The sequence below is a fragment of the Pelodiscus sinensis genome, chromosome 26 (assembly GCF_049634645.1).
Source record: "Pelodiscus sinensis isolate JC-2024 chromosome 26, ASM4963464v1, whole genome shotgun sequence".
NCBI lineage: Eukaryota > Metazoa > Chordata > Testudines > Trionychidae > Pelodiscus > Pelodiscus sinensis.
This window is the reverse complement of record NC_134736.1, coordinates 183,011-196,496: the sequence shown is the minus strand read 5'-3', so window position 1 is coordinate 196,496 and position 13,486 is coordinate 183,011. Positions and strand designations below refer to the sequence as shown.

Genomic DNA, 13,486 nt, shown 5'->3' with positions numbered 1-13,486 from the left:
GAGGCTAGGGACACCATTCCTACCTATCCTGGCTAATAGCCATTGATGGACCCGAACCTCCATGAATATATCTAGCTCTTTTTTGAAGCCTGTTAAAGTTCTAGCCTTCACCACATTTTCTGGCCAGGAGTTCCAGAGGTTGACTGTGCTCTGAGTGAAGAAAAACTTCCTTTTATTTATTTTAAACCTGTTGCCCATTAATTTCATTTGGTGACCCCTAGTTATATTGTGGGAGTAAGTAAATAATTTTTCCTTATTCGCTTTTTCCACAGTCATGATTTTATAGACCTCTATCATATCTCCCCCTTAGTCTCCTCATTTCTAAGATGAAAAGTCTTTTTAATCTCTCTTCATACAGGACCTGTTCCAAACCCCTAATCATTTCTGAACCCCAGGGGTCATCCCAGCTATTTACTGACATTACTGTGGCATATGATTGGTATTAGGGCCTTGGAAACCACTACTATGAATTCATCTGCACCTACAGATCCTGTCATTTCTCCTGGGATAGCAGCATGTCCTACCATCCAGATTGATTGGGATCTGTCACTTTCCTTTCATAACTCAGATAGGATGTCTCCTATCTAGCATATAAATTAATAACATATGACATACTCACATTGATGTACAAAGCATTGTATCCTGGCTCAAAGTGTATTAAGGTGACACTGTTGAGAATGTGACTCAGAAATCCAGAAGCATGTTCATTAAACTCTTCCTCTTTCTTCTGGCATCCAGATCAGAGTTTGCTGGGAGCGACGCACAGAACTCCGACAAGCAAATCTTGAATGTCTATGATCTGTGTAACAAGTTCATCGCATACAGCTCTGTCTTTGATGACGTGGTGGATGTGTTAGCAGAGTGGGGGTCTCTCTACGTGCTGACTAGAGATGGGAAGATCCATGTGCTTCAGGAGAAGGATACTCAGACGAAACTTGAGGCAAGTCACCTTCTTAGTGTTTTATGGCTTCAGAATTGTAAAAGCTCCACAGATTAGAGCTTGAGAAGCTGGCACTTTGGACAAGAGAGCTATGTTGGCGGTGGTGGTGTTGCCCTTTGGCTCCCCAGGTATTAGAGAGAGAAGGTGTGAGAGGGACCCACTTACTGACTACCTCAGGTGAGTTTTATATGGCAGATGTGCTGACAGTGCTCTGCTTAACTGAGGTGTTATGGACAGCATTGAGTGGAAGGAACAACTAGCCTTGTAGGCATATGTGTCCATGACCTAGTGAGAAGTATCGCCAGTAACATGATTTGTCCATTATACACAATCTGATCTTACTGGTTAAGTCCCCTTCTTTCTCAGCTCTCTGAACTGGAGTTTTTGCACTCTCATTCCCCATAAAGATTTCTTTCTCCTCAGGCATCCTGCCTTCAAGACTCTGTCCCATCTTCTAGGTTGCAACTATAGTAAAGAACAATATTGTCAGCCACACAGTTGAACCTAGCTTGCTGGGGAAGAGTCAGTGTAGTTTCTGTAAAGGGAAATGATGCCTCACGAATCTATCTGCATTTTTTTAGAGGGGGTCACCAAGCATGTGGACAAAGGGGATCCAGTGGATACAGTTCACTTACAGTTCCAAAAAGTCTTTGACAAAGAACCCTCACAAAAGGTTCTTAGGCAAAGTAAGCCATCATAGGAAAAGAAGGATGGATTGGGAACTGGTTAAAATAAAAGAAACAAAGGATAGGTATCAATGATCAGTTTTCAGAGTGGAGAGGGGTAACTAGTAGTATTCCCTTTAATTTTCTCTGCCTCTGAATGGAATTAATTTTGTGCACCAATATGGAAATGACATGCATCAATTTCATGTGGCTGCGGTGGAGCAAAGGGGTTCATAATGTGGGAAGAGGCTCAGGCCTGGCAGAAGATTGGAGTGCAAGGCTGTGTGGACTCTGGTTGGGGGTTGCAAGCTTTGGGGTGGGAGAGTGGATGAGGAAGTTAGGACTGAGACAGAGGGTTGGGGTGAGAGGCTGCGAGGGATCCGGCTGGGGTTGTGGGCTCTGGGGTGGGGCTCAGAATCAGGAATTCAGGGCTCCAGCAGCTGGGGATACAGGAAATGGGGTGGGGCCAGGTTCGGGAAAGGTTTGGGGTGAAGGAGAGTGGAACTCCTTCCCTTCCCCACCTCCCCCAGCTCTCTGTCCTCACAGCAGCACCTGGGTGTGGGGGAACACCGAGGGGCTGGATGGGGGAAGGGACTGGCCTGCCGTGACCACATGGGGAATGGTGCTGGATGGGGGCATAGCCAGGATTGGGGCTGGGGCCAGGCTGCTGCAGCCAGATGGGGGCTGAGGCCACCCCGTGGTAGGATCAGGGCCAGGCTGGGTAGAGGCCAGGATTGCCCTAGGGCAGGACCAGGGCCGGATGGCTGTGGCAGAAGCCAGGTCGAGGTTGCACTACCAATAGTAGGGTTCAGTCTGGAGCCCCGCAGCCCTGGCTGGTTGGAGGGCTGGCTAGTTGAGTGGGACAACCATTCCTGCCTGCCTGCCACAGGTCCTTGGCCTGTACAGCTTCATTGAGCACCTGCATGGTGTTAAATAGGCAACTGCATAGCTCAGTAGTTGTGCACTTAGATAACTAGTAGTGTCCTCCTGGGGTCTGTTCTGGGACCAGTCTTATTCAACATATTCATAGCTGATCAGGAAAAAGTCGTAAACAGTGAGGTGGCAAAATTTGCAAATGAAAAACTATTCAAGATAGTTAAGTCACAGGCACACTGCAAAGAGCTTCAAAAGGGTCTCTTCAAGCTTGATGACTGGGCAATAAATGGCAGATGACATTTCATGTTGACAAATGGAAGACAGTGCACGTTGCAAAACAGAACTCCAACTGTAGATACACAACAGGATCTAAATTAGTTGTTACCACTCAAGAAAAAGGTCTTTGAGTCATTGTGGATAGTTCTCGGAAAACATACATTCAAATGTGCAGTGGCTGTTAAAAAAAGCAAACAGTATTGGGAATCATTAAGACAAGAATAGCGATAAGACAGAAAATGTATTGCCTTTATATAAATCTATGGTACACCCACATCTGGAATAGTTTGCAGATACGATTGCTTCATCTCCAAAAAGATGTACTAGATTTGGAGAAGGTCAGAAAAGGGCAACAAAAACTATTAGGTATATGAAACGGCTGCTGTATGAGAAGAGATTAATAAGTCTGGGACTTTGAAACTTGGAAAAGAGATAACTAATGGGGGGATATGAGTGAGAACTATAAAATCATGACTGGTGTAGAGAAAGTAGATAAGAAAGTGCTATTTACTCCTCAGAATACAAGTACTAGGGGTCACCAAAGGAAATGAATAGGCAGAAGGTTTAAAACAAAGGAATTATTTTTTTCACACAATGCAACCTATGGAACTCCTTGCCAAAGGTGGTTGTGAAGCCCAAGATTATAACCAGGTTCAAAAAAGAACTAGATACATTTTTGGAGGATTAGCCAGGGTGGCCAGGGATGGTATCTACAGAGGATGTTAGCTCACTTGATGATTCCCTGTTTTAATTCCCTCTAGGCACATGACATTCACCACTGTGGGTAGATAGGATACTGAGCTAGATGGACTTTTGGTCTGACCCAGTATGTCCGTTCTTATGTTCTACCTCTGCTGTTTTCACCTCTGCTCTCTGGCAGTGAGAAGCCCAGGTCACCCTGGTTTGATGAGGAAATTATATATTTGTAGGGTGTCTTGGTTTCCTTTTGGATTTAAGACACAGAAATTGCCTGATCTCTGGGCACTAAAGGAGCAATGCTCTTGCCCTTTATATTACTATTTTTTCTTAACATTCCACAGATGCTGTTCAAAAAGAACCTGTTTGAAATGGCTATTAACCTGGCCAAGAGTCACCACTTGGACAGCGATGGCTTATCTGAGATTTTCAGGCAATATGGAGATCATCTGTACAACAAAGGGAACCATGATGGAGCCATTCAGCAGTATATTCGGTAGGAAGTGACCATGAAAAACCAGGGAAATATAATGAAGGAATATAGGAACTGCAGAGGCCTTGTATTTAGCAAGACCCTGGATGAAAGACACAAGTAAGACCTAATATGAAGAGGTAATAAAGGGTCTGTCAGTCTTATAGGATTCCAAATTTAACAGCATCACTTTGGAAAGGAACCTGAGTATCACTGTGTATTGCTCAGATACAAACTCTGCTTTTTTTTTTTTAATCACAGCTGTACATTGTGCAACAAGATGTTAGGATAGATAAGGAACAAGATGGAGACTAAAACACAAAATATTATGTCATTATGTGAACAGTGGTTTGCTGCCATTTTGAATTATGAGAGCCGTGCCGGTTATCCCATCTCAAAAAGGATATTAGAAATAGGAGGAACTTACAAAAAGATAATAGCAATCAGGGTTGTGGGAAACCTCTTCTTAAGAATGAAAAGCTGGATTGTTGCTTTAGAAAGGGGTTAAACAAGAGGTAATGTCAGATAAGTATGTAAAATAATTAATGCCTGAGAGAAAGAAGATCAGGAACTTCTGTTGTTTGGTAACATGAGAAATAAATGGAAGTTTGAGGAGACTGAAGGGTGACAGTTTCAAAACTTGAATAAAGGAAATACTTTTCAGATAGCCTAAATGTGCACTTATGAAACTTACTGTTACACGATATCAGTGAGGTCAGACGTTAGCAAGATTCAAAGTAGTATTGCACATCTATTATGGATAACAATCTCCAGAGATGATATATCTTGTTGGCAGTATTGTGTTAGCCATGTTGGTCCAAGGATATCAGAAAGACAAGTGGGGTGCGGTAATATCTTTTATTAGACCCATTTCAGTTGGTGACAGAAGCAAGGTTTTGAACTGGCTCTTCAGGTTTATGTAGCTTAAAGTTTGTTCTTTTTCACCAACAGAAGTTGGTCCCATAAAAATGATCACGTTATCTCTTTGTCTCTTAGGCCACATATACACTACAAAGTTAAGTCGGCTTTATTTAAATCAACATCAAGCCTCCAATTTAAGGAAATTGATCTTGTATGCCTACACCATGCTTGTTGTCAGCAGAGCATATCCTCATGAGCAGTGCTTGACACGACACAGCACTGCACTGTGGGAACTGTCCCACTGTGCACAGAGCTGAATGGCATTTTGGTTTGGGTTTGCAGTGCCTCATGGGATCACAATTTTGGCATGTGAGGTTGTGGGAACATAGTGTAAGGCTTCCATAGTGTAAGGCACTTTGCTTCCTCCCTCATCGTATGTTTCCACCCCAACCTTAATCTAAGGGATCTGGTGCAGAGTCTCAAGTTTATTCCACTACATGTGAGAATAGATGGAATCCTGGTCTTACTAGTCATTTCGGAAACATAGGTGGGACACTGGTGGATGGGTTCCTGCTGGTGTGAAGAACTTTCTTGCTGTGCTGTCAATTACTTTTATCTCTGGTTTATTGGAAGTAGAGCCCTCATGTCGCTTTTCTCTCAAGAACCATTGGGAAGCTAGAGCCATCTTATGTGATCCGGAAGTTCTTAGATGCTCAGCGTATACACAACCTGACTGCTTACCTGCAGACGCTCCACCGTCAGTCCTTGGCCAATGCAGACCACACCACCTTGCTGCTAAACTGCTACACTAAACTTAAAGACAGCTCCAAACTGGAGGAGTTCATCAAGGTAATGGGGGAAGGTAAAAGGAGTTACTCAAAACCATCAGGTTAGCACAGTGATTAGGAAAAAAAAGTTATAGTCTGTAGCATCCTCATATACTTGGGCACATATCTCTAAGCTTGCAGCACCGCTGATGCACTCGTTGGGTTTGCCATTTTAAGCATGTTCCTCGTGATTAAACCTTAAAAATCTAAGGAGAGGATATCTAAAACTAGTGCTTTTTTGTGACGATATGCACCGGTACGGTGTACCATCACCTTTATTTGGGAGCACTCACCGCTTTCCTCCAGCACAGCCCCCAGCCAGTGCTGGGAGCGAGCAATTAAAGGGACTATGGCCGTTTTTTTTCTTTGACAAATTTTCCCATGTTTTGTGAGTAGTTTTGTTTTTGTTTTGTTTTTTCTTGACAAAACCCTAGTACCAGCAACTTTTTTTTTTTTTTTTAAAGATACAAAAAAAGCACTGTCTTACAGCAGTGGTCATATGCACGTGCAATGCTTGACTTGCTGGAGAGGAATTAAATAGTTGCTCTTTCAGTCCTCATGCTTGGAAGCTGGTCTGTCTCTGCCAGCAGCCTACAGGATTCTTGCAAATAATCCAGGTGGCTGCAGATCTGTATCAGGCCCATCTCTCTCCTTCCATCCCCAGTAATCTCCAGTCATTTCCTCCTTGCAGACCAGTGAGAGTGAGGTCCACTTTGATGTGGAGACAGCAATCAAGGTGCTCCGTCAAGCAGGTTATTACTCCCATGCTGTGTACCTGGCAGAGAAGCATGCACACCATGAATGGTTCCTCAAAATACAACTGGAGGACATCAAGGTGAGAAGATGCCTTTAACCATCTGTTAGAGGCTTTCATACCATATAGGGATCAGTCAGGAGTGCTCCTCCATGCGGGCTCTGGGAGTCTAAGCTGCTTAGGCAACAGTTGTGCTAGCAGAACAGATAACTACTGCCATTGTGCATTAGTCACACTTGCCTCTGCGGCATATAAATAATTACAGAGAGCTCAAATGTTTCTGGTGCTGCTATTGGGATAGCTGCTTTGTCCTGCATCAATGCTAGTTGTCCATCAGGCTGGCACCATCTTGCCCCATGTAGGGGTACATTTCAATTAGAGATGTGGGGGTATGTCTACACTACCACCCTAGTTCGAACTAGGGTGGCTAATGTAGGCAACCGAAATTGCAAATGAAGCCCGGGATTTGAATTTCCCGGGCTTCATTTGCATCTTGCCGGGCGCCGCCATTTTAAAGCCCCGCTAGTTCGAACTCCGTGCCCACGGCTACACGCGGCACAGACTAGGTAGTTCGGATTAGGCTCCTATTCCGAAGTACCGGTACACCTCGTTCCAACTCGAGGTGTACCGGTACTTCGGAATAGGAGCCTAATCCGAACTACCTAGTCTGTGCCGCGTGTAGCCGCGGGCTCGGAGTTCGAACTAGGGTGGGAGTGTAGACATACCCTAAGAGAGTTGTTAAGTTGATGAGTCGCACACTTGCCCCTTGCTGCCTCTATATCAGAGGCAACAAGGCAGGGGAAGCAGGAGCGGGTGCTGGATGGGAGCTGGTTTAAAAGCCATTTTTCCCTGCCCAGCATTATCTCCACCATGTAGTTCCCTCTTCGCCCCCCCTCGTTCCCCCCCCCCCCCCCGCCTCTATCAGAGGCAGTGAGGGCAGGACAGGCTGCTTCAGCAGCAGCCCCTGATTGGAGGAGGGGGAGGGGACCCAGCAGGAAGTTGGGACTTCCCACAGACGGGCTGCTATCACCTGGGCAGGCAGCCCCTCAGTCCCGGCTAGCACCAGGACCAAGCCCTACTGCAGTTCCTACTGCGTTTTAAATTGCAGAGCTGCAGCGAGGTTTGGTTCCTGGTCTGGCGTGAGCTGGGCTGTCTGCCCGCCTGGTTCTAAAATTTTAGTGGGAGCCAAGTGGGCAGGCAGCCCATGTCCTTCCCTGCTTGCGCCAGGTCAGGGACCAAACCCCTCTGCAGCTCTGCAATTGAAAAGGCAGTAGGAGCTGGGAGGCAGGCTGTCCGGCCCCTACAGCCTTTTAAATTGCAGACACACAGGGGGATTTGATCCTGGCGCAAGCTGGGACTGAGTGGGGCTGCCTTCCCCTAGCGAGTAATTGAGTAGTCAGTAAAAACTCTTTTGACTACTCGATTACTAAAATAACCTAAATTTAACATCCCTAATTTCAATGCTGGGCAAACTTAGGAGATACCTTTTTAAAAACAAAATACTACATTGTTTCCGTGCATGTTGGCTATTGTGCAGAAAGGGCTTTTGTATCTGGACTACAGAGGTGGTTCCATGTGACTCTCATCAGCTCTCCCTTGCAGAATTACCAGGAAGCTTTGCAGTACATTGGCAAGCTGCCCTTTGACCAGGCAGAAAGTAACATGAAGCGATATGGCAAAATCCTGATGCACCATGTCCCCAACGAGACCACGGAACTGCTAAAGATCCTGTGCACAGACTACCGGCCATCAGGAGACCGTGAGGGCTCTGGGATGCTAGATGGGAAAAAGGTATGATCTGAGTAGCTGAACTGGTGTGCACTTGAGAAGTTGAGTGAGGAGATGTAGCCAGTGTGATTTCATACCTGGCAATATGACGACAAGTTTTGGAGCAAAGGGGTGTTTCCCATGGAGATGTGGGGTCACAGATTCTGTAAGATGATGGTTCCCAACTTTTTTTATCCTGGGGACCGGCAAACCCGTTCACAAACTTTTGGTGAACTGGTAATATTTTATTTGCACATTTGTATATTCATTATGCAAATGATGAATATGCAAATGTGCAAATAAAATGTTACCAGTTGGCCAAAAGCCCCCAGCGTTCCCTGCCCCTCCACTACCCTCAGCACCAGCCACTGACCCTCCAAGTCCCATAGACCCAACCCCCCCATGCCAGCCTCCTGTTTCCAGAGTCCCACTGCACCGAACCCCCCAGAGCCCTCTTCACTGCCAGCCCCCAATATTTGCCCAGTGCAGGCCCTGTCCCCATAGCAGCACCCCCACTACTAGCCCTGCTCACAGAGCTCCGCAGTGCCAGCTATCCACCCTGGATGCCCCAGTGCCAGCCTCCACCCCTTGGAGATTCCCAGTATTAGCTATAATAAATAATATATGGAGATATACCAATCTCATAGAACTGGAAGGGACCTGGAGAAGTCATTGAGTCCAATCCCCTGCCCTCACGGCAGGACCAAGTACCATCCCGGACACGACAAGGAGTCCCGTGGCACCTTCTAGACTAACAGATGTATTGGAGCACAAACTTTCGTGGGCAGAGACCCACTTCATCAGATGCATGACACAGATTTGCCCCAGATCCCTAGATGGCCCCCTCAAGGATTGAACTCACAACCCTGGGTTTAGCAGGCCAATGCTCAAACCACTGAGCTATTTCTCCCCTGCCCCCCAGCCACTAGCCCCACCCCCTCTCCTAGACCTGCACTGCTTCCCAGCCACCAGCTGAGCACTGCTGCCCGGGTCACAGCTGTTTTAAGGCTGCCATGCGGGCTCTGCGTAGGCCTCCTGCTGCACAGCAAAGCTCTCTTCTGTGTCCAGGAAGAGCTCCACCTTTGCCCAGCGCTGGCTGGCTGAGAGGCAGGGCAGGACATGCCTCTTCAAACAGGGGGGAGGGAGCAGTGTTCCCCAACTCTTGCCCCCAGAGCCACCATGGCCCGGCAGCTAGAGGTCCGTGGACTGGTGTTTGGGAACTGATGCCATAAGAAACTTAAAGGAACTGGGGTAAAGTAGAATCATTAGCAGGGCAAGGGAGCAGTGCTGGGGTCCCTTTCATGTCCTCTGACTTTAGCAGAATTGTGAACTGAACTTTGAAAGTGCAAGGGGGCGGGGGGTGGGTGTTGGATACTGAGTAGAGTGGAAGGGAAAGGGTGACAAAGATATTGAATAAGCAAAATGAGTGGCTATAAAATGTAAGCAGGTGGGCAAATGATATCACAAACCATTTGTGTGTGGTAAGAAGAATGGGAGAAGGGTCCATTGAGTCAGTAACAGGGGAACATGATGTAGAGATTGGAGGAGGAGCTGAGGTCGGAAGAAACATTTTTTAAGTAAATCCTAAGATTTATGATTTTTGATGCCTTGCTTATTTTGTCTGGCCATCACTGTTTGCATTGTCTGTTTGGACTTTAAGATCTTTGGGGCATACACAGTATATAACAACATTTAACATTCCTGTGGTGGGAAAAACACCTCAGCAGTCCAGCACGCTGGCATTTAATTTCAAAAAGGGGAATTACACAAAAATGAGGTTAGTTAAACAGAAATTAAAAGGCACAGTGGCTAGAGCCTAATCCCTGCAAGCTGCATGGAAACTTTTTAAAGACACCATAATAGAGGCCAAATTTAAATGTATACCCCAAATTAAAAAACATAGTAAGAGACCTAAAAAAGTCACTGTGGCTTAACCACCATGTAAAAGAAGCAGTGAGGGACAAAAAGGCATCTTTCAAGAAGTGGAAGTCCAATCCTAGTGAGATAAATAGAAAGGAACATAAACACTGTCAAATCAAGTGTAAAAATGTAATAAAAAAAGCAAAAAAAGATTTTGAGGAACAGCCAACCAAAAACTCAAAAACAAAAAAATAGAATGTTTAAGTACATTAGAAGCAGGAAACCTGCTAAAAAACCAGTGGGTCCCCTAGACGATCGAGATATAAAAAGAACAATCAAGGACAATAAAGCCATTGTGGAGAAACTAAATGATTTATTTGCTTCAGTCTTCACGGCTGAGGATGTTGGGGAGATTCCCAAATCTGCACCGTCCTTTGTGGGTGATGAATCTGAGGAGCTGTCCTGGATTGAAGTGGCATTAGAGGAGGTTTTGGAACAAATAGAAAAACTTAATGTTAACAAATCACCAGGACTAGATGGCATTCATCCAAGGGTTCCAAAAGAACTCAAATGGGAAATTGCTGAGCTATTATCTGTGGTTTGTAACCTATCCTTTAAATCGGCTGCCGTATCTAATGACTGGAAGATAGCTAATGTGACACCAATATTTAAAAAGGGCTCTAGAGGCAATACTGGCAATTACAGACTGGTAAGTCTAACTTCAGTACTGGGCAAATTAGTCAAAACAATAGTAAAGAATAAAACTGTGAAGCATGTAGAAGAACATAATTTGTTGGACAAAAGTCAACATGGTTTCTGTAAAGGGAAATAATGTCTTACTAATCTATTAGAATTCTTTGAAGGGGTTAAATATGCAGACAAGGGGGATCCAGTAGATATAGTATACAGGCAATCTCCGACTTACGCGGATCCGACTTATGTCGGATCCGCACTTACAAACGGGGCTTTCTCGCCCCGGAGCTCGCAGGCAGCGGTCCCACCACCTCGACCTCCGGGGCGAGAAAAGCTGCTCCCGGTGCCCCTGGTCTGCTGGGGACCGTCTCCAGCAGACCAGAGACACCGGGAGCAAAGCCGCAGCGGCGGCGGATTCCCGCGCTTCTGAAGCTTAGCGCTGGCAAAGCCTCAGAGGCGCGGGACCGTGCCGTGGCTGCGGCTTTGCTCCCGGTGTCTCTGGTCTGCTGGAGACGGTCCCCAGCAGACCAGGGACACCCCAGCTGCTTCCTACTCCGGCTACACGTGGCACGGACTAGGTAGTTCGCGCGGCACGGAGTCCGCACTAGCGGACATTTAAAAATGGCGGCGCCCGGCTTTATGCAAATGAAGCCTGGGAAATTCAAATCCCGGGCTTCATTTGCAACTCCGGTTGCCTTCATTCGAACCCTAGTTCAAACTAGGGTGGTAGTGTAGACATACCCAAGGAGACTAAGGGGGGATATGATAGAGGTATATAAAATCATGAGTGGTGTGGAGAGGGGAATAAAGAAAAGTTTTTTATTAGTTCCCATAATAGAAGAACTAGAGAACACCAAATGAAGTTAATGGGAAGCAGGTTTAAGACTAATAAAAGAAAGTTGTTCTTCACACCGTGCATAGTCAACCTGTGGAACTCCTTGCCAGAGGAGGCTGTGAAGGCTAGGACTAGAACAGAGTTTAAAGAGAAGCTAGATAATTTCATGGAGGTTAGGTCCATAAAAGGCTATTAGCCAGGGGATAGAAATGGTGTCCCTGGCCTCTATTTGTCAGAGGCTGGAGAAGGATGACAGGAGACAAATCGCTTGATCATTGTCTTCGGTCCACTCCCTCTGGGGCACCTGGTGCTGGCCACTGTCGGCAGACAGGCTACTGGGCTAGATGGCCCTTTGGTCTGACCCAGTACGGCCATTCTTATGTTCTTATCATTTTATGTACTCTTACAGAGCTTAGCACAATACTGCCTTGACCCTCATTGAGACCTCTGGAGATTCTGTAATGTTTAATAGCAACAGACAGTGTGGGGAAATGCTTGGGAAATGCTAAAGCATCATTGTTCTGCACTTAACTTTTTTAGTTGCTCAAAAAAATCATATGAAAAGGAGTTTTGCTGGATCTGGAAGGCAGAAGGTGGAATTGCCCGTTTTTTGGACGTGGTGCTTGTTGAGAGAGATGCAGCTTAGACTAGGCAGGCAGTGTAATATGATGGACCCCAGGGTGAAACTTCAACTGTTAGAACTGCCATGCCCCTAAACATTCAGCATGGTTGGCCTCCCACACTGGTTTAGCTGATAACATCAACCAGCCTTCTCTTGGCCTTATCATCCAGCATGACAGCAGGTGGCATCACCTACCCATCTGAGTGCTTTACCTAAGCCACTCATGGCCCCACAATAAAAACACTAGCCATTTTCCTAGCTGTCTAGCCTTGCCACCCCTACTGGAGTACGATCCCAGTTTTCTGTCATCTTGCACTGCACAGGGATCTGTATGGTACAGCTCATTAAAACAGTCTGCTTTACCCTCAGTGTGGGGATATGGACCAAGCCTTTGTTAATTGAGATGAAATCTTCCCAAACACTTAATTCAGAAACACACTGGTTACAGCAAGTTGATTAACTATAGAAGGGCAGAATTTAAGTGATTATAAAGGATTAGAAAGGTTACATGCAGATTACCTAGCAAATAAAGAAAAAACGCAGTCTAAGCCTGATACACTAGAAGGGGTTTGAATCAAACAATGCCTCACTTTGTTCTATTATACATGCAGTTTGCCAAACTTCCAAATACAGTAATTCCTCATTTAACACGTGCCCGCTTAACACGTTTTTGCGATAGCGCGATTTTTTTTTTTTAGGGAATGTTTTTTGAATTACATGACCGTCCCCAGAATAACACGATTTCCCCAGCTGGCCCATTGCCGGCGGCTGCGCGGGACTTTCCCCACCTCCCTGCAAAGCGGTGGAGGGTTCTCCACTTTCCGCGCTGTTTCCTGCTGACTCCCCCTCGCCGGACGCCTTGCCCCTCTCCTCCGCTCCCGCTTGCAGGCCGGCAGCTGGGTTTCCCCAGTCGGCCCGTTGCTGACAGCTGCGCAGGGCTTCACCTGCCTCCCTGCAAAGCAGCGGAGGGTTTGCCACTCACCGCGCTGTTCCCCACTGACTCCTCTTCGCCGGACACAGTGCCGGTCCCGGCAGACCCTTCACAGGGGCATACTCCCAACCCAATCGTCCTCCCCTTTCCTTCCCCAGAGCCAAATACCTCCCCTCCCTGCTGTAACCCAGTCCTCTTTCTCCTTATGTCTTGGTCCCAACAGACACTCCCACCTTTTCCATTATTTTCAGTGGGAAAATTGACTCTGCATAACTTGTTTTCACTTAACACGATCATTTTCTGAAACATATTTATAGTGTTAAATGAGAAATTACTGTACACACTAGAAATCCCTTTAGCCTTGGACTTTCACTTCCCACAGTTCAGTTCACGTCCCCCTCATGTTCAGTA

General features: G+C 46.2%; 1 protein-coding gene across 1 annotated transcript in view; it reads left to right on the top strand.

Moving 5' to 3' along the window:
- Positions 1–13,486, top strand: part of VPS11 (VPS11 core subunit of CORVET and HOPS complexes) — a 28,273-nt gene that overhangs the window by 7,325 nt on the left and 7,462 nt on the right. Inside the window, exons 6-10 of the mRNA XM_075909393.1 lie at positions 739–940; positions 3,798–3,949; positions 5,449–5,635; positions 6,305–6,448; positions 7,970–8,158. Of these exons, the coding sequence (XP_075765508.1) occupies positions 739–940; positions 3,798–3,949; positions 5,449–5,635; positions 6,305–6,448; positions 7,970–8,158 (874 nt within the window). The remainder of the gene's footprint in view (positions 1–738; positions 941–3,797; positions 3,950–5,448; positions 5,636–6,304; positions 6,449–7,969; positions 8,159–13,486) is intronic.